Source organism: Podarcis pityusensis (assembly GCF_964106645.2).
Source record: "Podarcis pityusensis genome assembly, chromosome: 8".
Lineage (NCBI taxonomy): Eukaryota > Metazoa > Chordata > Lepidosauria > Squamata > Lacertidae > Podarcis > Podarcis pityusensis.
The window spans coordinates 27893233-27917867 of NC_138033.1; the positions used below are offsets into that span (position 1 = coordinate 27893233).

General features: G+C 45.1%; 2 protein-coding genes across 17 annotated transcripts; one reads left to right on the plus strand and one right to left on the minus strand.

Moving 5' to 3' along the window:
• Positions 1 to 684: 684 nt before the first annotated feature.
• Positions 685 to 16827, minus strand: LOC308482491 (cyclic GMP-AMP synthase-like). 8 transcript variants are annotated; one of them, XM_081015597.1, is made up of 7 exons: positions 16740 to 16827; positions 10556 to 10812; positions 9858 to 10135; positions 5429 to 5660; positions 4345 to 4590; positions 3464 to 3554; positions 685 to 2316 (listed from the first exon to the last, which is right to left on the minus strand). In XM_081015597.1, exons 2-7 carry the CDS (start codon positions 10809 to 10811, stop codon positions 1863 to 1865), a joined length of 1557 nt encoding a protein of 518 aa, XP_080871723.1. In that variant the 5' UTR covers position 10812; positions 16740 to 16827; the 3' UTR covers positions 685 to 1862. The 8 variants fall into 8 exon arrangements, with proteins under 8 accessions (XP_080871723.1, XP_080871724.1, XP_080871718.1 ...); XM_081015598.1 differs by lacking the exon at positions 16740 to 16827 and adding an exon at positions 13804 to 13821 and having other exon boundaries at positions 10556 to 10815; XM_081015592.1 differs by lacking the exon at positions 16740 to 16827 and adding an exon at positions 12371 to 12402 and having other exon boundaries at positions 10556 to 10815.
• LOC308482493 (elongation factor 1-alpha 1-like) lies at positions 11143 to 23119 on the plus strand (the record flags this gene model as incomplete). Of its 9 annotated transcripts, none has more annotated exons than XM_081015608.1 (8): positions 11143 to 11161; positions 15290 to 15453; positions 16621 to 16800; positions 17452 to 17748; positions 18492 to 18642; positions 19130 to 19386; positions 20820 to 21054; positions 22795 to 23119. In XM_081015608.1, 7 exons carry the CDS (start codon positions 15310 to 15312, stop codon positions 22914 to 22916), a joined length of 1386 nt encoding a protein of 461 aa, XP_080871734.1. In that variant the 3' UTR covers positions 22917 to 23119. The 9 variants fall into 9 exon arrangements, with proteins under 9 accessions (XP_080871734.1, XP_080871732.1, XP_080871735.1 ...); XM_081015606.1 differs by lacking the exon at positions 11143 to 11161 and adding an exon at positions 11801 to 11918; XM_081015601.1 differs by lacking the exon at positions 11143 to 11161 and adding an exon at positions 13895 to 14012 and having other exon boundaries at positions 15251 to 15453.
• Positions 23120 to 24635: the final 1516 nt, after the last annotated feature.

The following is a 24635-nucleotide window of genomic DNA, read 5'->3' on the forward strand; positions in this document are numbered from 1 at the left end:
CAAGCTTTGTATCTGCTCAATGTGCTGTCGAGGTGCTGCTAGCTGTGGATGGGCAACTTCTAGGCCCCTCCAGCTCTCCCTTGTTAGGGTTATTTATTGTTAAACTGAACAATTTATCCTTAGGACTGAACAGCCTTTGAACCTGAGAAGTCCTTTAAACAGAAGACTGTGACCACCCTACACAAAACTCTGTGGTTTTTGGCTGTAATAGACTAAGGATTGTTTTCAACTAAGACCACATTCACACCATACATTAAAAGCAGTATCATACCACTTTAAACATACATGGCTTCCCACAAAGAATTCTGGGAGCTGTAGGTTGTTACCAGTGCTGAGAGTTGTTAGGAGACCTCTAGTCCCCTCCTAGAGCTACAATTTTCATAGTGATTTAAAAACGCTGTTTCACAGGGAACTCTGAGAAGTAAATTAAGAGGATGCAGTATTGGAGTACTAAGTTGAAATAAGCAGGTGTATTGTCAGCAGTCTAGCTGCAGCATCCTCTGATTTAATAGGCATTCTCCCCCTCTCGAGGAATTTTAGCTGTGCAATGAGGGAATAGACAGCCAGTGTGGTACACTGAGACTAAGACCAAGGAGACTTGGGTACAAATCTCCACTCCACCGTGAAGCTTCCTGGATGTGCTTGTGCCAGATAAAAAGGTAATAAATAAGACAAACACATAAATAAACTTTAGGAAATCTATTTATTATAATTTTCTCTGGTTTTGAAATAAACAAAGTCCATCCATCAGAACACCAACACAGCTCACCAATAAACAAAACAATGAGGAGGGAAATTAAACACAAACTATTTTCATCCCACTCAATAACTTGGAGATCTCTCCAAACCAAACTAGGCAGCCCATTTCTAGCTGAAGTAATACCCAGGCAAGCAAAAGGTGGTGATACTGTACCAGCCTTCCTTCCCCAACCTGATGCCCTCTAGATGTTTTAGACTATAACTCCCATCAGCCCTGGCAAGCATGATGCTGAGGCTGATGGAAACATGCCTGTGTTGCCTGGGACTAATGGGATTGTGTTGCAGTCCAAACATCTGGAGGGCACCAGATTGGGAAAGGCTGAATGGCAAATCAGTACATTATCAAATCCTGTATATTGTGACTGAGAAGACCAAGCAACTTGGAGCCACAGATGTAGCTTTAACTAGCTGTTATGGGCATAAACACACAGAGAAATTAATTTTCAGGACAGAGCACCAACCCACAAATCAACATTTTTGGAGAAGCAATTTCCTAATTAAACAGAATACAGAGATCTGATCAAAAGTGGTAATGGAATTGGCCTGTCTTATACTAGGAATAAGGCCATCTATTTACATTCCTCTGGTATATTATTTCACTATATACTCACATATTTTGTCTTCCTCATATGGTCAAATCATCAAGGGATAAATGCGTAACAGGAATATTGCAGATCATTGCATGTGCTACCACTGTTACCATATAATCTATCTCTGATGAAAGTCAGGAGTGCTTGAGATGCAAAACAAACAAACAAACAAACAAACAAAAACCCTTCCATGCGAAAAATGTGCAAGAGAAAGATCCCCACAGATTTTGCAAAAAGGACCAAGAGGAGGAGCTGACAATCATCTGCTATCCTGCTCACAGATCTCTTGTCTTAACCAAAACTCCATGTGGATTTTCCAGCCCAGTGACACATTTCCCACACAAATTCCATCCTGTAAAACACTGCCTCTAAAGCACTTCTGTGGATTACATCAAAATGTTGCTAGCTGGGTCAGGATGAGATGACTATGATTGGCCATTAACAAAGAAATTCTAAAACACATTTTCTCTCAGTTCAGAAAACCAAACAGTGGAAGCTGATAACCCTACATTTTTAAGTTGCAGTTTGTGGGAGAACAACTGATACTAGAACTATCAGGCCAAGCGTAATCATGAGAGGCCAAGTCATATCAGGATTTACAATCAGGGCAGAAGAGCGTCTCTTGCGGGACACAGTGAACGATTTCATAGCTCCTTCCTTCTCCTTCAGCTGCACCCATAAGAATTTCAGCTTTGTGGGCGGGAAGAACTTTGCCCCAAACAGGTTGCATTTGGGTAGGAAGAAGTGGGTCAGGTGAGCAGTGGCCACCGTGTGGATGAAATTGGTCAAGACCCTCTCGAAACACTGAGGGACTTCAGAAGGCTTCCAGTCTTTATCGGCCTTCCACTCCCACAGGGTGTGCAGGAAGGATGTCCGACTGTGGTAGGAACTCAGATGACCCAACATTTGAGGGTATTCCATCTTGAGAGCATTCACAAGGTCATCCAGCATCTTCAAGCAGTCTTTCCTAGAACAGACACCCCCCGTCATTAGCCTGACTCATTCAGATCTTTTCTTAGAGCTTTTCCCCAAACAATGTCCACCCCCCATCTCTCTGTATACAATGAACTATGGTTATCATTTCTGAAACTTGGGTAGTCACTTGACGATAGGATTTGTGGCATGAGGTATATCTCTCTGGCCATACAGTATGTCATCCACACAAGAGCATACATGGAGGATATCTGCTGAGGGGAACTATGGAAAAGAGAAAACTTTTGGTGGCAAGGTGGTGGAGAAAGTGATGGCAGAGCAGTCGCTCTTCCCTTTACTAATATATGACTACTATGCCTTGGAACTTGTCTGTCCACTATATTGCTCTAACTCTCTTGTAACCCAACACCAGGGAACAATTTCTCTCTCTCACACACATAAAAGAAGCACTCATCCCTACATGCAGCAGGTAAGCTTTCCGTTCACAAAGGCACTCCATGCCAAACATTGCCACTCCTGGTCAAACACTCCTTTCTGCACTGCAATATCTCGGCCAAGACACCTGCCAAAGAGCAGGCTTTCTGTTATGAGTCTTAAGTCTTCTGTGAGCTCAGAAATGGAATGTCAGGCTGAGACATATAAGGAGGGGGGGAACAGGAGGATGACATGAGGGAGGAGGCTGAGACAGAGGAACAGAGGCTTCTTTGTGTGCCCACTCCACCAGTAGGTGGCAACAGGAGAACAGGCCTTTTCTGCAGTGGCTCCCCATTTGTGGAATGCTGGTACAGCTGCCCATCTCATTTCGGAAGCCAGGGATGCCATCTACTGAGGGGGCAGGGGGCAGCCCCTCAATATTTTCAAGAAGGGGGCAGCTCCCTCCCAAAATCCACAGCAATCCTGAAAAGGATGCACCAGGATAAAGCTGCTTCACCCTGCCACATCCTTTTGAGGATTGCCAGGGACGTAGCAGGGCGAAGCATCTTTGTCCTGCACACCCCTTTCACATAGGCAAGACGGCTGGCAGGGGAGGGGGTGGCGGTCTGAGCTGGCCTGGCCGGGTTGGCAGGGGTATCATGTGCGTGAAGTCATGCATACACAATGCCCCCCCCAGCACCTATGTCAGAAACTAAGTGCTGCCCTCATTAATCACAAACCCTAACAATGTTGCCAGGCACACATACCTGCAGCACTTTGTCTTGTGATACGATTGGGACCTGCTGTTGAGGTTCAAAATCTCTTTTTCAACATGAAAGAATGAAATTCTCCAGGTCTCTGAAATATACAGGACATAGACATGCACCACTCTGTGTCAGTAATCAATATTATCAAGGAGCTGGAGACACCTCCTTACAAGGAAACGTTTGGTGGTGTACAGCTTTTTAAAAAAATTAGGGGCAGGAGACATGTTATATGAAAGAGGTGGATTAAATTATGCAGGATGTGGAGGAGGGGTGCCAACTTGAATATTGTGGGGTCCCAGGTAAGCCCTGGGGTCCCTGCTCTCAATCATAAGACCATTTGAATGGCAATGCCCATCAATGGGGGGGGGTCCCCTGAAATATTTTTGGGGGGAGGGGCCATAGGGACCTCAGTCCCCTGGAGTTGGCTCCTATGGCTGCTGCATTCCTCTTTGCACCTAGCCCCTTCCTTGGCTGTCTTGCCCCCAATTTCCGCCCAGCAGGGATCCAAGATCAGCTGGGCTAAACACAGTCCAGGCTTGCTTCCAGGTGGGGGCTTGTTGCATGGGATCAATGCTCAAATGCATGCACATTTTTCACAGCATCCACACAATCCAGATTTACCATATATGGGGAAAATTCAAAAAGTTTCATGCTTTGCTGACATGTGGCATGTTTAGTTATTTTCTACAAAAATAAAATCCTTAATGGGCATGTGTGTTCGTATGTAAGTGGGAATCTAGGTGAAACATTAGCTGAGCCTACGTATTGGAAGAGTTTTCTGGGAAACTGGAACCTTTGCCTCTATTTCCAGCCTGAAATTTACCCCTAACAACCCTTTGATGGCACCAGGTTGGCTGACAGAGGTAAGAGGGGTATGTTACCTTTGTTGTGCCTCCCGGGGGATTGTTCAGCTATGAAATAAAACACCCTCATCAAGTGAAGCAGTTCTTTCCCCTTCATCAGCTCCTTCGCCTTCTTCATGCATGGCCACTGGCCAGTCATCTCCAGAGCAGGGACGAGGTTCAAGGACATGAACTTGGTGCCTTGGTTGTCCAGCATTACAAGCTGAACTGCTGGACAGTTTGACTTCTTCTTCTCCAGCCTCACCTGCCAACCTGGAAAAGGCACTGAAAGACCAGATGGACAGCTAGGTGAACAACGGAGGCAGCTCAGGGGGCCAAACAGCCTGCAACGCTAGCAAAAAATGCAAGCCAAAAATGCAGTACACCTCCAGGTGTACATGTGTGCAGCAAATTTATGAATTTATTTAGCAGGATTTATAAACCACTTAATTTAAACGCGGGTGGCGCTGTGGGTTAAACCACAGAGCCTAGGACTTGCTGATCAGAAGGTCGGCAGTTCAAATCCGGGGTGAGCTCCCGTTGCTTGGTCCCTGCTCCTGCCCACCTAGCCGTTCGCAAGCATGTCAAGTGCAAGTAGATAAATAGGTACCGCTCTGGCGGGAAGGTAAACAGTGTTTCTGTGCGCTGCTCTGATTCACCAGAAGCGGCTTAGCCATGCTGGCCACATGACCCGGAAGCTGTACGCCGGCTCCCTCGGCCAGTAAAGCAAGATGAGCGCCACAACCCCAGAGTCGTCCGCGACTGGACCTAATGGTCAGGGGTCCCTTTACCCCTTTACCTTTTTTAATCTCTAAGCAGTTTACAGAAAATGGGTTTGCTGGTGATTATAACTCTGTGAGGTGGAAACTACAGTTCACAGGATTCTTTGGGGGGAAGTCATATGCTTTTAATGTGTGTTGGGTATCCCAGGCATCCTAGGGAGTTGCTTGGGATGCCTGCATAGTTCAGCAAGCTGTGGCTGGCAATGTTTACAAGCCTCCCAGGAATGTGTGGTGCCTGGGTGCAGTATAAAGTGGTTCAGGTCTGTAAACAAACCCCCACTCCGGTGTTGGCTATTCATCCTTTCCTCCTACCCTCACCCCAAATCCCTGATTGGCCACACCTGAATAAGAAACTTTAAGAAACTGGTCGACGTGTTTCCGGAATTCCTCCATGATGTTCCGTGGGGAGATGGTCTTCCCATCCTCCATAAGGAGCGTTGCTGGGAAGCTGCGAGACTTTCTCAAGAGAGCCAGGGTGTAAAAGAGGCCGCCATAGCCCTCCACTTCAGTGTACTGGACGTCCTGTGGGACAAGGATGCTTAGCATCACCTCAAACTTGCCCGGATGCAAGACCTGCAGGCAAACCAACAGCATCGTTGAAAACAACAGGGAAGGAAGGAGAGGGCTTGAGGCACAGAACCAACCCTGCCTCACCTGTCACACTGACTCTGAGGTCTTCCCTTCTAGCTGTTTTTGGACTTCAGTTCCCATCAGCCTCAGCCAGTATGATCCGTGGTTTGAGATTATGGGAGGTGTGCCCAATTGCATTGCAGGGGGTGGGGCAGGTTAGTGGCGGTTGCAGCAGCAGAGCAGTAAGGAGACAGATGGCAGCTTCCTTGAGATTAATTATTCCTTGAAGATTTACTCCTTGAGTGCAAATGGCCTGATTTAGATAACTATTATGCTTCACCAGCATTATATTGGCTTTTTGGATTTTAGTACCAGAAAGTCTAGGCAGCATCTTAAAAAAGCAGAGACATCACCTTGCCAACAAAGGTCTGTATAGTTAAAGCCATGGTTTTCCCAGTAGTGATGTATGGAAGTGAGAGCTGGACCGTAAAGAAGGCTGATCACCAAAGAATTGATGCTTTTGAATTATGGTGCTGGAGGAGACTCTTGAGAGTCCCATGGACTGCAAGAAGATCAAATGCATCCATTCTTAAGGAAATTAGCCCTGAGTGCTCACTGGAAGGACAGATCGTGAAGCTGAGGCTCCAATACTTTGGCCACTTCATGAGAAGAGAAGGCTCCCTGGAAAAGACCCTGATGTTGGGAAAGATGGAGGGCACAAGAAGAAGGGGACGACAGAGGACGTGATGGTTGTATAGTGTTCTCGAAGCTACTAGCATGAGTTTGACCAAACTGCGGGAGGCAGTGGAGGACAGGAGTGCCTGGCGTGCTCTGGTCCATGGGGTCACAAAGAGTCGGACACGACTAAACAACTAAACAACAACAACAACCAGAAAGTAGCAGTAGTAAGCATTTATTACAGCACAGGGGTCACTGATGTGGGGCCTGCAGGTGCACAGGCACCCACAGGGGCCTTCTGTAGCACCCACAGGGTTCCCTCCCATTGCTTAAATTAAAAGTCCATTAGGTGTGGTTTGATCTACAGCCATTATGTTACACTGCTATTACAATCTTCATATGGCCCAATACCCACTGATTCTAATGGGCTTAGGCAAGTGAAACTCTGTGGTGGATTGTTGCCTGCAATTTGAATCCCCATGGAGCAGATGGGTTCAGACTGAGGCTGAGAGAGCCTGCAGCTCACCTGAGGCCATATGGTGAGTTTGCTGCTTAGGTGCGATTTTTGAACTTTCCTCCTCAGAGCCCAGTTAGGCAAGGTGTAGGAGGCTCGATCTCCTGAAGTTTTATGGGGTGGAGATGTCCTCAGTTTTGATCAGAGCGACAGCACTGAGATAAGTCGCCTCCCGCAATGGCTGGATTCCTCTGATCGGGAGGAATCCGCTCCGTGGAAATTAGGGTCTGGCTGCCACGGCGAAGGCAGAGACCCATCAAAAACCACAGGCGGGAGAGGCTTGTGGACGTGGGATTCGGCTGGCACCTTTTGCGCCTCCTCTACTCGTGGGGAAACCCGGTTTCAGGGATCCGGAGTGAGGTGGGGTGAGTGGCGCGGTGCTTTGAATCGACTGCTTTTTTCACGGAGTGAAGCCGCATTGCTGTTGCAGGAGAGCGCTGACTTTTTCCTGTGGACAATTTGATCTTAAAACAACAACCCGTGAGTAGAACGGAAAATTGGATTTTTAAACGTCTTAATTTGGCACCAAAACGGGGAGGTTTCAAACAGGAAGTCCGCCTCCCCCTTTTGTAAATAGATTGAAGCAAAGAGGCTGCAAGCTAAAGCCTTGGAAAGTCTCTCATAAAGGATTAAACTTCCATCGGTTAAATTACCAAACCCCCCTTGGAAGCAGGAGAAGAGGGGGGAAATTTAAGATCGTGTAAGCCTGCAGGACAGAGTGAAGAAAGTCAAATTACCACCGCTCTGAACCTGGAAACGGGCTGCTAGCAAGTATTGAAGTTTTGGATATGCTCATTGACTGTGAACAGATTGTCTGCTGACAGTAAGTTAAAGAAGGGAAATATCTTGTTTCCATTGTCTCCTTCTGAGTTTAAAAAGGAGTAAAAGTAACTGAAAATTGAAACAAACTTTATTGTTTGAACTGTGCCTAAAAGGATTGATACAAATAGAAATTGTTTCCCCCTAGAGGAAACCTTTGAAATTGTTACAAGAGCTGAGCTGGGGGAATTTTCCACTTGCAAGATAAAGTTGTGAGAATCTGGGATTGACCTTGATACGTTAAGAATGTTGACAGAAGAAGCCTTAGTGGTTGCATTTTGTAAGATTAATGACTCACTGGAACAGCTTTTCAAGAAGACGGATGCGAGGACTATAAAAATTGATAACTTGGAACAAAAAGTGACTAATTTGGCACAAAAAGTCAATATTAATACAGAAATTATTCAGGAAACGACACAGGGATCTATTTTGACATGGCAAATCGAGGAGAAGGCGGAGGAGAAAGTTTTCGCTGTGGAACTTAAAGTGGCACAAGTGGTGAGGCAGAGAGTTCCAGCCTTACAGTTGCAATTTGATGATTATAAGTTGATGCCTTCCAAGACTGAATTTAGAGAAAGTCAGACTTCTAGGATTGGAGCCCCGCTTGGACTGGAGATTGACCTATGGGACCTGGACTTGGGTCAGAAGGAGACTGGAGTTGTGGGGACTGCCAGACTTGGAGGAACTTTGGAACACGATTGGAAATATCTTTTGAATTTCAGTTTTAATTATGGAGATTTGGTTGACCTGTCGAGAAGGAATAAAAACATTGCTAGATGGGAATTCCCCGGAGATTTACTTTTCAGCATCAAAGGAAGGAAAATAAGAACAAGATCAGGAGAAGACAAAGTAAAGAGCATGTACAGTGGTGCCTCGCAAGACGAAATTAATCCGTTCCGCGAGAGTCTTCGTCTAGCGGTTTTTTCATCTTGCGAAGCAACCCTATTAGCGGCTTAACGGATTAGCGCTATTAGCGGTTTAGCGGCTATTAAAGGCTTATCGGCTTATCGGCTTAGCTGCTAAAAGGCTATTAAAGGCTTAGCGGCTTAGATAAAGGGGGGGAAAGTGAAAAAAAAATCTCAAGACTCGCAAGACATTTTCGTCTTGCGAAGCAAGCCCATAGGGAAATTCGTCCTGCAAAGCAACTCAAAAACGGAAAACCCTTTCGTCTAGCGGGTTTTCCGTCTTGCGAGGCATTCGTCTTGCGGGGCACCACTGTATAAATATTAAAAAGACCTGCAGAAGGGACCTGGAAGAGAGTTAAGAGCCTCGGACAGAAGATCACCAGGTTGATGGGCTATTTGGGATTGACGGAAATGACTGGCAGAACCCAAGACCAGGGAGAAGAGATGGTGGAAGAATATTGGAAAAAGTTTAAAACCTATCTATGGAAATAATGTAAAATTAATGAGTGTTAGAAAAATGTTGGAAGGGAATTATATGGCTTTAGTAGAAATATCTTAAGGAATTAAGTATAAATAAGTACTATAGTATTAATGGAAAATAAGGTTAAAATATGTTAAGATAATTACATGACAGAAAATAGAGAAAGATGGAAAGGATTTGCTGAAACAATTAGTAGAAATGGAATACAAAAAGGGAGGTGAGAGGAGGTCGATGAAACAAGGGAATGAAAGAGAGGATATTGAGATGGTACGATGTGTGGTTTTTTTTTTAATTGTTTTGTTTTTGTTTGGTTAATGTGTTAATGTTAATGTTGCATTCTGTATTGTTTATATATTGTATTGTATTGTATTGTTTTCTCTTTTGCTTTTTTTCTCTTTTTTCTTCTTCTTTTCTTTCTTCTTTTCTCTTTTTTCTTTTTGTAAGGTATAAAAGCAATAAATATTATTTTTTTAAAAAAGAGATAAGGGGTGTTTAACTATTTCTACTAGGAGTGGAGAACTTTTGGTACCCCAGATGTTGCTGAACTACAACTCCCATCATCCCTGATCATTGGTCACCTGGCTGAGTCTGATGGCAACTGGAGTCCAGCAGCATCTGGTGGACCACAGATTCCCCAGTCCTATTCTACAACTTGGGTCCTCTGATGTTGCTGGACTTCAGCTTCCATCATCCTTGACCACTGGCCAAGCTGACTAGGAATGTTGGGGATTGAATCCCAACAACAACTGAGAGGTTGCCCAGCTTTGGATAAAGCTGCTTACCTGGCATTTGTTATACATTACCTTTTCATATTCATAGCTGCTGCCTGGAACGAGTTCCCTGGTGTCCCTGAAGTAAGGCCTGTCTGGGCAATCATGCAGATAGGTGAGAAAATGACTGAGGAAGTTCTCAAGCACATCTGCTGCCTGGGCTCTGTCTGGCTCCTTCAGGGGCAGAGGCTTTGCCTTCTTTTGAACCAGTGTGTTGCTCTCTGCCTGCAGGGTTTGGTGGTTTCCTTCTCTGCCTCCCACAGCCACTGCAGACAAAGCCTCTGCATCTTTGGACACCCACCCATCACCTGCTAGAACAAAAAAACATTTCGGATCATAGTTGTATTTAGTTCACTTGCTAAGGTATTATTATTATTATTATTATTATTATTATTATTATTACTAGTAGTAGTAGTACTACTACTACTACTACTACATTCCACACTTCCCAAGGTAGTGGGGAGTTCCAGGAACAGCTGCCACATGAAATTAGTTTTCTTGTGAGATTAATGGTGTATTTGTAATATCTGGAGGTTTTGTGCATGTTTTACAAATATACACATTGGGCAGGGAAGACCGGAGTCAATATCCTTGTGCTGGCTGGAGCTGTTGGGAGTTGTAGTCCAAAACATCTGGAGGGAACTAGGTCAAAGAAGGCTGATCTAAAATGTTTAGTACAAAAGTGGCACCAGCAGTAAAATGAGCATAAAATAAGCAAGATAATAACCTACCTGCCGGCTCCTGCTTGAGCCTGTCTGGCCTCCGTCTGGACCAGGGGGCTGGTGTCCCAGGATGCTCCACAGTTTGAGGGATTTGGGGCACCTTGGGACTTTGCAGATTCCCATCTGCAGGCTCTTTGGACTCTGCTGCTGATAGCAATGGGGTTTTGTAGCCAGGCACCTCCCTATCGCTGGTCTCTGTGCATGTCCTCCCTCTGTTCTTACTCTGAGACCTCTTCTCCATCTTCTCGCCATTCCTGACAGGCATGCTGCTGAGAATGGGAATGAGAACCGGGCCTAGTTTCACAGACCGCTCTGGAAGCCATGTTGAAAGATTAGCAGCCAGTCTTCCCCAACCAGATGCCCTCCAGATGTGTTAGACTCCAACTCCCAACAGCCCCAGCCGTCACAGTGAAAGGTTGAGGGTGATGGGAGCTGTAGTCCAAAATACCTTGGGGCAGGCTGCCCTAAAACTACCTGAGGAATCTCACATCCTGCAGCAAGGGTGGGTGCTAAGGAAATATTTTGCTTAGTCTGTGGTTGGAGTAGCAGCACATTTGGCAGGCCTGGCAGGGAGACTGGTGTGAGAGGAAGGAGACGAGGACAGACTTTTTAAAAGTGAATTTTCCTGCAATAACATCGAGCATACAAAAGAGAATACAGTGGTACCTCAGGTTACATACACTTCAGGTTACAGACTCCCCTAACCCAGAAATAGTGCTTCAGGTTAAGAACTTTGCTTCAGGATGAGAACAGAAATTGTGCTCCGGTGGCACGGCAGCAGCAGGAGGCCCCATTAGCTAAAGTGGTGCTTCAGGTTAAGAACAGTTTCAGGTTAAGAACGGATCTCCGGAACGAATTAAGTACTTAACCCAAGGCACCACTGTAGTATATAAACAGACCAACAAGTGTGTGGAGCATAAAAGCATAGTAGATATCAATAAAATTACTGAAATAATGGTTGATAAGTAAGTGAAGAGACACTAAAAGGCTAGCAAATATAAAGATGGAGCTGTTTCGTGTTAAATGAACTTACTCTTGGTTTGTAGGGAAGTTGATCTGGACGTTGGGCTTCTTTGTTTTTACTATATTTAAATCCCCCTAGCCTATATTCACTAGTAGGGACCTGCCTTTGCAATTCCCCAACCCCACAGAGTTTCCTAAGGAGCCTTACTTACCCCAGAGATCACCAACTGCCCACTTCCAACGGTCAAACCCAAACCCCTCAGAATGTTAGGGAGCAAACATTCCTGATCAGACAGGAGGGCTGCTTGGAGCTTGGAAAGTTCATTTTAAAAAGGAACTATTTCAAGTTCAACATGTCCCCAAAGGGGATTGCTCCATGTTAGTCCATCCAGAACTGATTCTGCTCCATGTTAGTCCATTTACAAAATGAACTAGTTTGGTTCACGTTTAAGTAAATGGGTTCAGGGCTTCAGCCTTGCAGTGGTATAAGTTTTCGTGGACAAGAGCTCATCTCATTAGATGCTTTTTCATCATGCCCAGAAATACTATGTTGTATCTCTGCAAAAAAACCAAAACTCAACATTTTTCTTTGTTGATAAATAATTATGATAAACTCGAAAGCTTGTTGATTCATTCATGTCTTCTTAGTTGGTCTTTAGTGAGAACATTTTTGATGGTTTCCATATAGATAGCTAAACCTCTTAGCAATCCTTTGCCACCGAGTTTACTGGAGCTAGTTTTTCATAGGAAGTTTTTAATGTTTGATGTCTTATCTTGTTTTGTATGCTGCATACCTTATTTATGTATTTTTATTAAAGTGGGGTCTCTAAATATTTTGATACAGAAATAAAAGAAACTTACTTGGGAGTAAGGGCCATTAAATGCAGACTAAGCTTGCTTCTGAGTAAACATGTGTATGCTCAGCTGCACCAAACCTGTCTTTGAACTATGTTATGAACTACGCTCTGTAAGTTGAATAATTTGTCTTTGAACTTGCTTTTCCTCCTCCCTCTCAATTCCTTTTACTTCACATGTTATGTTATTCTGAGAGCTTTTTTGCCTAAAGAGCAAGGGGTGTGTCTGTGAACTCAGGATAAAGTGTTCATTTCCTAATTATTTTTCTGCAGGAAGAGTGACTAACCAATCTAGCAAAGCTAACAATGAGTTTTGTGGGACCTAAAAGTTCAACAAATTCATTATGGCATTAGTTTTTGTGAACTGTTCATAATAAATTTGTGAGGCTTTAAAGTGCCACAAAGCTACTCCACTGGAAACTGATCAATTATTGGTTCTCATCTATAACAAATGGGTATGGCTAGTCAAACCTCGGGTCCTGGGTGTTAGATTAAAAGGGACAATGAGTGACATCTCCTAAATCATTGGAGGAAATAGCTGGTTCCTTAAAGAAAGTTGAACCTGTAGCCATTGTTCATACAAACTTAATGGATCTTACGAGATGTGTGAATTAAGGAATTTGAATGTATTATACAGCCTAAGCAATGGAAAATTGCTTTACATTCTGTGGAATGTAAATTGAGACTGGAAATTGAGACTGATCCATCAAAAATAAATATACAGTGGTACCTCGGGTTAAGTACTTAATTCGTTCCGGAGGTCCGTACTTAACCGGAAACTGTTCTTAACCTGAAGCACCACTTTAGCTAATGGGGTCTCCTGCTGCCGCCGCGCCGCCAGAGCACGATTTCTGTTCTCATCCTGAAGCAAAGTTCTTAACCCGAGGTAATATTTCTGGGTTAGTGGAGTCTTAACCTGAAGCGTATGTAACCTGAAGCGTATGTAACTCGAGGTACCACTGTATTCTGTTTGCAGATAAAATGGAAGAATCCAATGAGAGGCGTTCCCCCCCAATATATATATAAATTCTGCACTAGAAATCTGTCTAGAGTTAGGTATGTTAATATTCAAACCACACACCCCTGGTCTAGCAGGAGCAGCATGAACTCATGCAGGTTTACTGTAGAGCTGGGCAACCTGTGGCCCTCTAAATATTGCTGCACTACAACTCCCATCATCCCTGACCCTTGGCTATGCCAGCTGGATCGGATGAGAGTTGGAGCTCTGGCCTTGCCACTGTCTCAAAAAAAGTGTTTTTGCACTGCATTGTGGCCGCATATAGCACCCTTTTCCCTGTAGAGAAACAGATCCACCGCTAAAACTGAAGGGAATGTCTCAATTTATCATTTTAACTCTCTAGCCCTCATTGTTCCAGGAAAGTAAGAGTTTGTAAAAAAAATCAAATTCCGAAGTAAAGTGAGACACCAGTGTCACCTTACTTCTCTCGTTTGGTCCCTCCACCTTTAAAAAGTTCTGTTTCATGTCAACCCAGCCCTCCCATCAATCCATTGTGATGGCTGAAAAGAAGCGATGGGGGGTGGGGGGAGGGATTTTTGGCCCAAATTCGGCCCCGCCTTTGAGGACTTAAAAGCCGCGGACCAAAGCACTGCGTGCTTATTGGGCCTTCGGGATTCACACGTGGAGAAAGGTGACGCGGGGTTTGAACGGGAGGACGGCGGGATTTCTCAACCCGTTTTATTCGCGAGTGACTTGTGCGTTGCAAAGATGGGGGGCTCATTTCTGCAAGTGCCGAGGCTGGCACCTGCTTGTGGAAAGGGTTGGGTGTCTTTTACAAGGTTCATTCGAATTGATCCGTTTACACGCAGGCTAGAAAGGGGGTGTGTGTTTCTTTTCAAAGACCCCCCCCCCGATAAAACCGATGCTTGGCCGGGTGTGTGTGTGTCTCCCCCGCTGATCTTAGCAAGGTGAAGGGACTCTGGTCTGGTTTGACTTCGAAGTCGCTTCGGTTTCGGTTAGGGGGCGTTTGGTTTTCGGGTCGGGAGAGGTGAGGTGTACTCGGAAGCGTGCATGCAGGGCTCAATTCGTGAAATTGCGATTAGGGTGGTTGGGCGAAGGGGCTGTGCTCTGCCTTTAATATCTGTGTTGGGGAGCGAATTTAGCAGCTTGTCATCCCAGGCACACGTGCGGAGGAGAGATTCTCAATTCTACATACCTTTTAAAGGTGCAGGAGACCTGCCCTCTCTGGCCCCCTGCCCACCCCAACTGTGACTATTTGGGTGAATTTCTTTGGGGTTAAACATTGCAATCCTACACTGTACATATTTACTGTGCTCAATAGGCTTTACTCCCTAGTTCTTAAAATTGTAGACTCATAACCCACCTACTTTATGCCCATTGAACTGGATAGGATTTCTGAATAGGAATTACTTCTGAATCCATAATGCAGAATATAGGGCTGTCAAACTGGACCAGTGAAGGTGCCAGTTGCTGGTGGGGGTCTCTGCCCATCCTGCTTATTCTGTTCCCTTCTGGTCTTTTCTCTGATCCAAGGCTTTGTCTTGCCTGTGTGTGTGTGTTTGTGTGTTCACTGCACATCTTTACAGCAGTCTAAATGGGTCTCACTCCAGTAACTTTGGTGCATGCACCAGAATTCAAGCCTGGATAGGTTTTTTTGCCAAATCAGATGGGCATGGGCATCTTAAATTAGCAACCTCTGATTGGGGCCACTGTCTTCTACTTACCGCCCCCCCAAAAAAAAATGCTGGGGGGGGGGAAGCATGCAGGCATAGTAGAAAAACTTTGATGTTAAATTTGGAGGCATAATTTGGACTCCAGAGGTGTTTTTTTTTTGCAGCTGGCGGCCTGCAAATGTTGTTGTGTAGCTGCAGTTTGAACCATGTTTGTAGACTTTCCCCCCTCTTCCAGGTACATCTGGGCTTTGCCTCTTGCTTCCAATCCTTACAGGCTCCCTCAGCCTTGTCACCATGGGCAAAGAGAAGACCCACATCAACATAGTGGTTATTGGGCACGTGGACTCTGGCAAGTCGACCACCACAGGCCACCTCATCTACAAATGTGGAGGCATAGACAAGCGTACCATAGAGAAATTTGAGAAGGAGGCAGCTGAGGTGAGTTCATGCTAGGCCTCAGGCCTAGAATGAAAGGCAGTACCTCTAGGTACGTGCAGAGGGCATTCCTGCTTCATTGACTGTGCCTGCACAACTAGGATATTGGGGTAGCCTAGAACCACTGGCACTGCTACTGCTTTTTTATTTTTAATTAATCACTGGCTGCTCCAGGAATCCTATACCCCCTTGTCTGTCCTCTTCTCACTCGGCTGGAGTGTTTTGGAAATAGTGTGCATTTATTTTTATTTTTTTAAGATGCTGACTTAACGGAATATAGCCTCCATCTTCAAGGCTAAGGTGTGTGTATATATGTGTAAATAAAACTATATATCTTAAAGACACTACAGGCTCTGCCATGCCTCATTCAAAAGGAACACAAACCCCGGTTAAGTGTCAAGACCCCTGAAATCTTGCTACCGCTTGGCAGAGTTTGGGGTGGCCGGTAGCAATATATTAACTCTCTCTCTCACACACAGCTACATCTACCTCCTGCAACTACACAAGATTCAGGAGAAAGCTAGCTTAGATGTTAATTGCCTACTAGCAAGCATACCAGGGATTTATTTTGTTTTAACAAACTATTGTTAACTGTTTAAATTTGTTTTAGAGGCTATTATTATTGGTATATGACCATGGAGAAGAGTTAACCCTTTCTACCCCTGTTACAATCATTTTGAAAATCCCCTTCGCATGCTATTAATTCCAGAAAGAAACAGCTCCTACAGCAATGAGTAGGTATGTCATTTTAATAAGGAATGTGGTAGAGAATGAAAAGTTTAAATCTTCCTAAGTGCTGCACTGCAGTCCTAATTATAACTCCCCCCCATTGCCATCCATGCATGCAATTACAGTGGTACCTGGGGTTACATATGCTTCAAGTTACATAAGCTTCAGGTTACAGACTCCGCTAACCCAGAAATATTACCTCGGGTTAAGAACTTTGTTTCAGGATGAGAACAGAAATCGTGCTTTGGTGGTGCGGCGGCAGCAGGAGGCCCTATTAGCTAAAGTGGTGCTTCAGGTTAAGAACAGACCTCCAGAACGAATTAAGTTCTTAACCCGAGGTACCACTGTAATTAAAAAACAAACAAAGTTAGGCTTCCTGATGATGCATTTTGCATCATGTATAGTTTGGTTGCTAAAAGTAGTTTTCTCTCTTCCTTGCAGATGGGAAAAGGCTCTTTCAAATATGCCTGGGTGCTGGACAAGCTGAAAGCTGAGCGGGAGCGAGGGATCACCATCGACATCTCCCTGTGGAAGTTCGAAACCAGCAAATTCTACATTACCATCATCGACGCTCCCGGCCACAGGGACTTCATAAAGAACATGATCACTGGGACCTCTCAGGTAAGGTTGCTGTCTTCCACTCCCCTGGAGAGGAAACGTGTGCCATTAGTTATGGCTACTTCTCTTTTCTTTGCAAAACAGTGCAAAGTAAAATGTAACTTACCTTTTTAAAGAAAAGGGAGGAAGAACCAGCTGCACAAAAATAAGATGGGAGGGGGCGGGGGGCGGGAATCTGGCTTGCCAGTAGACCACAAGCCTAACTTGAGTCAACCGTGTGATGCAGCAGCAAAAAAAGCTAATCAGGCTATATTAACAGAAGTATAGTGTCTTGATCAAGGGAAGTAATAGTTCCACTCTATTCTGGCTTGGTAAAACCATATCTGGAGTACTGTGGCCAGTTCTGGGTGCCACAGTTTGAGAAGTATATTGGCAAGCTGGAACGTGTGCAGAGGAGGGCTACCAAGATGATAAAAAGTCTGGAAATCAAACCTTTGCCCTAACGCAGCCTCATGGGTTGTAGTTTCTGAGGGCTGTTGAAACTCCATTAAAGATTTGTATCCTGTTTCATGGCACTAATAGTTTCTAGATGAATGTAAATGACTTATGCCTACCATATTAGTTTGCCCTAACTGTCCCCTAGATTCTACCCTGACTCCTTGGGAGTCCCTAGACTCCAGACAGTATTCCAGAGCTGTCTCTTGGTCTCCCCAGGCTGACTGTGCAGTGCTGATTGTGGCTGCTGGCATGGGTGAGTTTGAAGCTGGCATCTCCAAGAGTGGGCAGACCCGTGAGCATGCCCTTTTGGCCTATACTTTGGGGGTGAAGCAGCTCATCATTGGGGTGAACAAGATGGACTCCACAGAGCCTCCTTACAGCAGCAAGCGCTACCAGGAGATTTCCAAGGAAGTGAGTGCCTACATCAAGAAGATTGGCTACAACCCAGCCACTGTGGCCTTTGTGCCCATCTCTGGGTGGCATGGAGACAACATGTTAGAGCCCAGCAGTAACGTGAGTAGCTTACTGTATTTTTCTCCCCCTTTCCTCAAACCTACTCAGTAGGGAAGTTTAGATTGATGAGGTCAGTGGTATTTCTCCAGCACAAAGGAACCTGTGGTCCTCCAGATGCTGTTGGACTATAACGCCCATCATTCCTGACTGTATTTGCTGGGGTTGATGGGACTTGGGAGTCAAACATCTGGAGGGCCACAAGACCTCATCCTTTCTTTATCCCATGTCTAAAAATCTTACTTAAGCCTCTATTCTGGTACTGGAGATTTAAGCAGACATCTTATGCCCACTTTCAAGCATACCTCTGCAGTCATAAGAACTAGAAACTTCATTTACCCCTCCTTTGAAAATAAATGTTGAGGCTTTTGGTGAGCTGAATTCCACCATCCAGTGGAATTGCAGAAGACACATAGCCCCGTTCATACTGATTTAGGCTGTTTGCCCAGCTGACCCACTTCGGCTAACATAGATTGGCAGTAGTTCTGCAGAGTTCCATGAAGGAGGTCTTTGGTAAGCTCCCACCTGAAGATCCCAGGGAATAAGCTTAGACTTGCCAAGCTTGTTCCTACCCCCTCCTAAAAATTGGAAACACATTCCCAGGAGAGAGACAGGAGAATATGCCCACTTCCAAAGACCAGCTGTAGAAGGTCTCCAGCCGTAGAATTGCATGATGTGACTTCAGGCTGTCACAAATATTTGCAGGCATGCTGAAAACTGCACATACTCTTCATCTCTGTTGGCAGATGCCTTGGTTCAAGGGCTGGAGCATCACCAGGAAGGAAGGCAATGCCTCTGGCACCACTTTGCTGGAAGCTCTGGATTCTATTATCCCTCCTTCCCGCCCTGTTAACAAGCCCCTTCGCCTTCCTCTGCAGGATGTCTACAAGATTGGTGGTATGCATTATTGTACTGGTGGGATAATAATGTAAAAGGATATTGACCTGCGCTTCAATAGTTATGCACAGATCAGTGATTCAATGCAGGCAAATATTCCAGCTTTCAGGAAGAATTCCGAGTCCTTGCTGGTCTGCATTTGTAGCCTGAATTTCTGCCAAAAAGGCTCCCGGAGCAGCTTACATAGAATCAACTGAAATAAGGCAGCCCCTGCTTGCAGAGTTGCAGCCCTAAAGCCATGGCACACAAGGGAAAAGAGACTGGGATGGAATAGAATAGGAGAAGCACAAACTCGGCCACCAATTCTTAAGAGTTAAATAGTACTACTTTACATATGGAAGCCTAGTGGGTTGCCTGAGGCTGACTAGGCCATATTTTTCACTACTCGACTGGGGATGGCTGTTGTTCTATGAGGCAGAGCTTGGAGTAACTCTGTCAGGCCATTAGCTGTGCAGCTCAGTGGGTAACCCTGTTGCTTTACCCTTAGGCATTGGCACTGTCCCGGTGGGCAGGGTGGAAACAGGGTTCCTGAAGGCCGGCATGGTGGTCACTTTCGCCCCCACCAACATCACCACAGAGGTGAAGTCTGTGGAAATGCACCATGAGGCGCTGGCGGAGGCCCTGCCAGGAGACAACGTGGGCTTCAACGTCAAGAACGTGTCAGTGAAAGACATCCATCGTGGGAACGTGGCCGGGGACAGCAAGAACGACCCTCCCATGGAGGCAGGCAGCTTCTCAGCCCAGGTGAGGGGTGGGCAGGGCCAGAGGGGTCTTGGGAGATAGAGGAAGCTTCCATATTTAGTCACTTATTGGTCCATTTAGCTTGGTATTGTCTACACTGACTGGCAGCAGGTCTCCATGATTTGGGCCTGGTTTCCCTCCCAGCCCTACCTAGAGTTGCTGGGGATTGGACCGGGACTTTCTGTAAGCAGATGCTCTTCCACTGAGCTGCAGCCCTTCCCATAATGCTTGGTTGCATATCCTTGTAACTCCATAAAGCAGGGATGGGGGACCTTTTTGGCCTGGTGGGCCAGGCCTTTATATCCCCACACCTGCATAGGTCAACTTACTACCTGTCAATCATACATACATACATACATACATACAAACAAACGTATGCTGCCTTTCCACAATTCAAGCCATGCCCAAGGCGGCTTACATAATGAAAAAATACATAACTACAACATAACAAAAGTAGACATCAGTAGTAAATTCAAAAATACAAAACGAAACCGAACAATTCCCATAAATCACAGCAAACAATACAAAAACAACAACCTAGCAATAAGAGCAACAACTCCCTCCTCAACACCACCTCAGCAGCCTGAGGCCCCACCCTCCCAGATCAGGTGTAAAAAGGCCAAGCTTCATTGGATACTCAATTCTCATTTCCAGTCTGCACAGGTTAAGCACCTTAAAATCAGGGCCAGAATCAAGGATCAACATGGCTGATACAGTAAATAATAATGCCATGCCATTCCCCATGGGCTCCAGTCACCACTGAGATCAAGTCCTTTGCATTACAAGTATTCTGAATCCTGAACTGTCCTGGTCAGAAACATGAAGTTGCCCGGGTGGTATGGCATTTAGAGAAGAAAACAAAGCTTGTGGAATACTGCATAACAGCAAGAGGAATCTGTTGAAGTTGAACAATCATCCAATGTCAAGTGGGTAGTTTCCTACCTCTGCTGTGTAGCAACATCATCATAGAACAGGACTCAAGGTGACTTAAAAAAGTAAAAATAAGAACCGCAAAAAAGGGGCGAAAGCAATCTTTAAAAAAGTAAACACTGATAGAACAAAAAGCTATATACATACATACATACATACATACATACATACAATTTATTTAAAACCTTACAAAAACTACAATAAAAACAGCACGACACCAGCTCTTTCATAAAAAGCAGTCAATTCCTAAGAGCCTATTGGAGCAAAAAAAATGTACCTGCCAGCAGAAGGACAGCAAGGAGGATGCCAATCTAGCTTCACCAGGGAGGGAGTTTCATAGTTCAGGAGCAGCCACCGAAAAGGCCATCTCCCATGTTCCCAGGGCTGATGGGAGTTGTAGTCCAAAACATCTGAAGGGCACCCAGTTGGGGAAAGGCTGCTGGACAGGTAGAGTAAATGTTTTCAGAAGTCCTACATGTACTTCCTCCTTGACCTTGATGTTGTAGGTGATCATCTTGAACCACCCAGGCCAGATCTCAGCAGGCTATGCCCCAGTCCTGGACTGCCACACAGCCCATATCTCCTGTAAGTTTGCTGAGCTGAAGGAGAAGATTGACCGCAGGTCTGGCAAGAAGCTGGAGGATGACCCCAAATCCCTGAAGACTGGCGATGCGGCCATTGTTCAGATGATCCCTGGCAAGCCCATGTGTGTGGAGAGCTTCTCTGAATACCCACCTCTTGGTAAGTTTGCAGCACATTTATCAGAGACTCGTGGCCTCATATATGGGATTGGCTAGGAATTCTAAAAAACTAAAACCTCAGGGCAGTTTTGAAATTGGTGTAGCTTAGAAAGGTTCAGTCCACTATCTTGATTCAAAATGACTTCAAAATGTATCAAAAAACCAAGATGCAGCTTGCTCTCGGGAACCATCATGCAAAAGTGTCCATACTTCCATTTTAAAGGGCATCATTTTGGTTTTTCTCATTATGTGGAAGGGTGAGGGTCTAGGTTGTGCAAGGGCCTTTTCAGGTCATTCAGGTTTGCCTAGGCCCTGACCTGGGGAAGGGCCATAGCTCAGTGGCAGAGCATCTGCTTTGCATGCAGAAGGTCACAAGTTCAATCCCAGGCATCTCCAGGTAAGGCTGGAAGAGAAACTCACTGGCTGATATCCTGGAGAACCGTGGCTTGTCAGGGCAGATGGTACTGAACTTGATGGGCCAGTGGTATAAGGCAGCATCCTATGTTCCTGTTTTCCTCTGGCACTAAGGGGCATTGTGCATGTGCACATACCACAACAGCCATGAGGGCTAGCAACTTGGATTTTTAAAAAATGGACTGAAAAATTAGATTTTTGGGTAGCTAAGTCTGTACCCAGTACATCTTGCCCTTGACTGAGGATGTGAGACTGAATTGTGGGAGTGGCTGCGGAATGTGGTTTGAGAGTTTGCTATAACAGGAAGTTTTGAGTAGGTTTGTACTTGATGTGTGTTGCTCATGTAAGGGTATTCTTCTGCTAAGAATGACTGCCTCCGTAGGACCTTCTGGGTCTGTTTAGGAGTCTTTTTTCAGGCCTCTCCTGTCTGCCTCAATAGCCGTTTTGAGTAGGCTGAACTTGAAAACAGTGCACATAAATCGTCCAAATAAACAAATAATGAATCATTCTGTGGTCAGTTGTGATGAATCAGGTCCTCCTTTGAAGCTTGGCAGGGAGGTATGATCTTTGACTGTATCCTCCTATTAAATGTGCCACATGCTAACTATTAGTGGCTATTGTATGATATGAGTGGCTAGGCCAAGAGTAGGTAACCTTTGCCCCTCCAGATGTTGATGAACTACAACTTCCATAATCCCTGGTCATGCTTCCTAGGACTGAAGGGAGTTGTAGTGCAGCAACATCTGGAGGACCAAAGGTTACCCTCACCTTGGTTAGGCATTTGTTTCTAGCTTTTAGGAAGGCTGCTGCTTGCTAATGGTGCACTCTTCTAGCTTGCGGTTTTGCATTCTACAGCCATTTATAGCTACATCTATGTGACAGCTTTAAAAACTAGTTTAATAATCAGTCCTTCTTCCTAAGGAATACAGTGGTACCTTGGGTTACAGACGCTTCAGGTTACAGACACTTCAGGTTACATACTCCGCTAACCCAGAAATAGTACCTTGGGTTAAGAACTTTGCTTCAGGATGAGAACAGAAATTGTGCAGCGGTGGCGCAGCAGCAGCGGGAGGCCCCATTAGCTAAAGTGGTACCTCAGGTTAAGAACAGTTTCAGGTTAAGAATGGACCTCCAGAACAAATTAAGTTCTTAACCCGAGGTACCACTGTACTAGGAACTGGTAATTCTGTGAGCGGAGCTACAAATATCAAACTCTTCACAACTGCAGCTAAGCCATGGCACTTTAAACCTGTCGATCATAGGTAAAAAGATTCCAGAAACTGCATTGAACTTTCTGTGCCCTAATGAGTTCTCTTCTCTTTGGCAGGTCGTTTTGCTGTTCGGGACATGAGGCAGACAGTGGCCGTGGGTGTAATTAAGTCTGTGGAGAAGAAGGCTAGTGGGGCAGCTAAAATAACTAAGTCTGCCATAAAGGCCAGTAAAAAGTGAGCAGCTTCTTGCCCCCCCCCCCCCAGCATCAACAGCTGGTGCTTAGCCTCTTTCTGATCCCTGACTGGAGCCCGGCCTCGCTCAAACTAGACTGATGGCTGAGTACTGCCATGTAGCGGAAGAGGATCTTGAAGGAAACTGGACACTCTGTGGGTGGTGGGTTTAAAAGCCTTAAATATATAAAAATAAAAATGTGCATCTAATTTGCCATGTTTCTCCATTGTTATAGCATCCATAAGCAGGTTATAATACTTACGTCCAAATGTACAATTTGCAGACGAGTGGAGGGGAGGAAGAGAGTATATTGGCCTGTTTATAATCCTTAGTTTTAAGGACTGTAGTGGTTCTCAGTGCAATCCTGCATGTCTACTCAAAAGTAAGGTCCACTGAGTTTAATGGAACTTGCTTCCAGGTAAGTGTGCATAGGATTGGAGACTTCTTAAAAACTGCATCTACAGCACTAAACAAATGCTAGTGTTATTTTACTGCATTAGCAACTATGAGGATTCTGCTTGTAGGAGAAGGGGGTAAGAGGATGATTCTACAATCTAGGTCTAACCTAGATGTACCCAGCCATACTTTAAAAAGTAGAGAACATGAACAGCCATGCATAGTTACCAGGACTGCTGGACCGCAGGCAGTGACTTCCTCCTAGGACTCTCCAGCAATGAAGATCTCCAGAAAAAGATAAGCAAGAGTACAAGGTGATTCTTCCATAAGGCTCAAACCCAGCTGTCTTCTCCCTTCCAAACTTTAAGCTTAAAGTTTAAACCATCCTCCCTCTGCCCCATGTATTTACTTTCCAGTCTTTGTGTATCTCAATATTGAGGAGAGTGAGAGGTGGACACCAGGGCATAATATATTTCTCAAAACAGATGGGACAGAAAGATGTCATCTTTCACCAAAGGCCCATTTAAGAGGAAAGTTATCTGGTCTCTCCTAAATAATAAAATTGACAGGTCCTACCAGGTGCCACCCTTGCGTTTGCCGTCTTGAGTTTGAGCAGCTGAAGCCAGTGCAATGTTATTCCCTGTAGGGCAAGGTGTACAGCTCTGGGCTCTTTTAAAATCCCCTCTTTAAGCAGCAATAATCAATTTACCAGCAAGTATGTCTGAAATCAAGGGCTTATTTTGAAGTACCACATTTATAGATTTGCACTGCAAATCTGGCAGTGGAAAGCTTGTTCTGTATGTTGCAAACAGGCATAATGGTCAGGCATGTCTGCCAGTTTAAAATAGGTGGGGAAATTTACAGCCCTCCAGATACTGTTTTGACCCCCAACTCACATCGGCTGCAGCCAGCATGGCTAATGGGTGGGGATGATGGGGCCTGAAGCCGAACAACATGTGGAGGGCCACTCCTCATCTGTTATCTGAAAGCTGCTTTCACCTCTGACGCAGAATCCTATGTGTATTTACAAGTCCCATTGTACTCAATGGATATATTACTGTACTTACAAGAATAGAAGAGCCTTGTTGCATCAGGCCAAAGACTCATGTGGTCAAATGCTGTTACCATAGTGACCAGATGTCTCTTAGAAAGCCCACAAGCAGGACCTGATTGCAACCGTGTGCTTCCCAGCAAGTGGTATTCAATGGCACACTGTGTCCAATAGCAAAGGCAGAAAATACCCATTGTGGCTACTAACTATTGGTAGCCTTGCACAGCTTGCATGGCAATTTGCACCTGCTGAAATAATCTCATTTATACAACTATAGG

What these genes read in the sequence shown, in the direction of transcription:
- LOC308482491 (XM_081015592.1), bottom strand. An exon ending in GCAGCTATGAATATGAAAAG is followed by an intron (nt 5,661 to 9,857) that starts GTAATGTATAAC and finishes GTTTGCCTGCAG; the next exon opens with GTCTTGCATCCGGGCAAGTT. An exon ending in CCCCGGGAGGCACAACAAAG is followed by an intron (nt 3,555 to 4,344) that starts GTAACATACCCC and finishes TGTATATTTCAG; the next exon opens with AGACCTGGAGAATTTCATTC.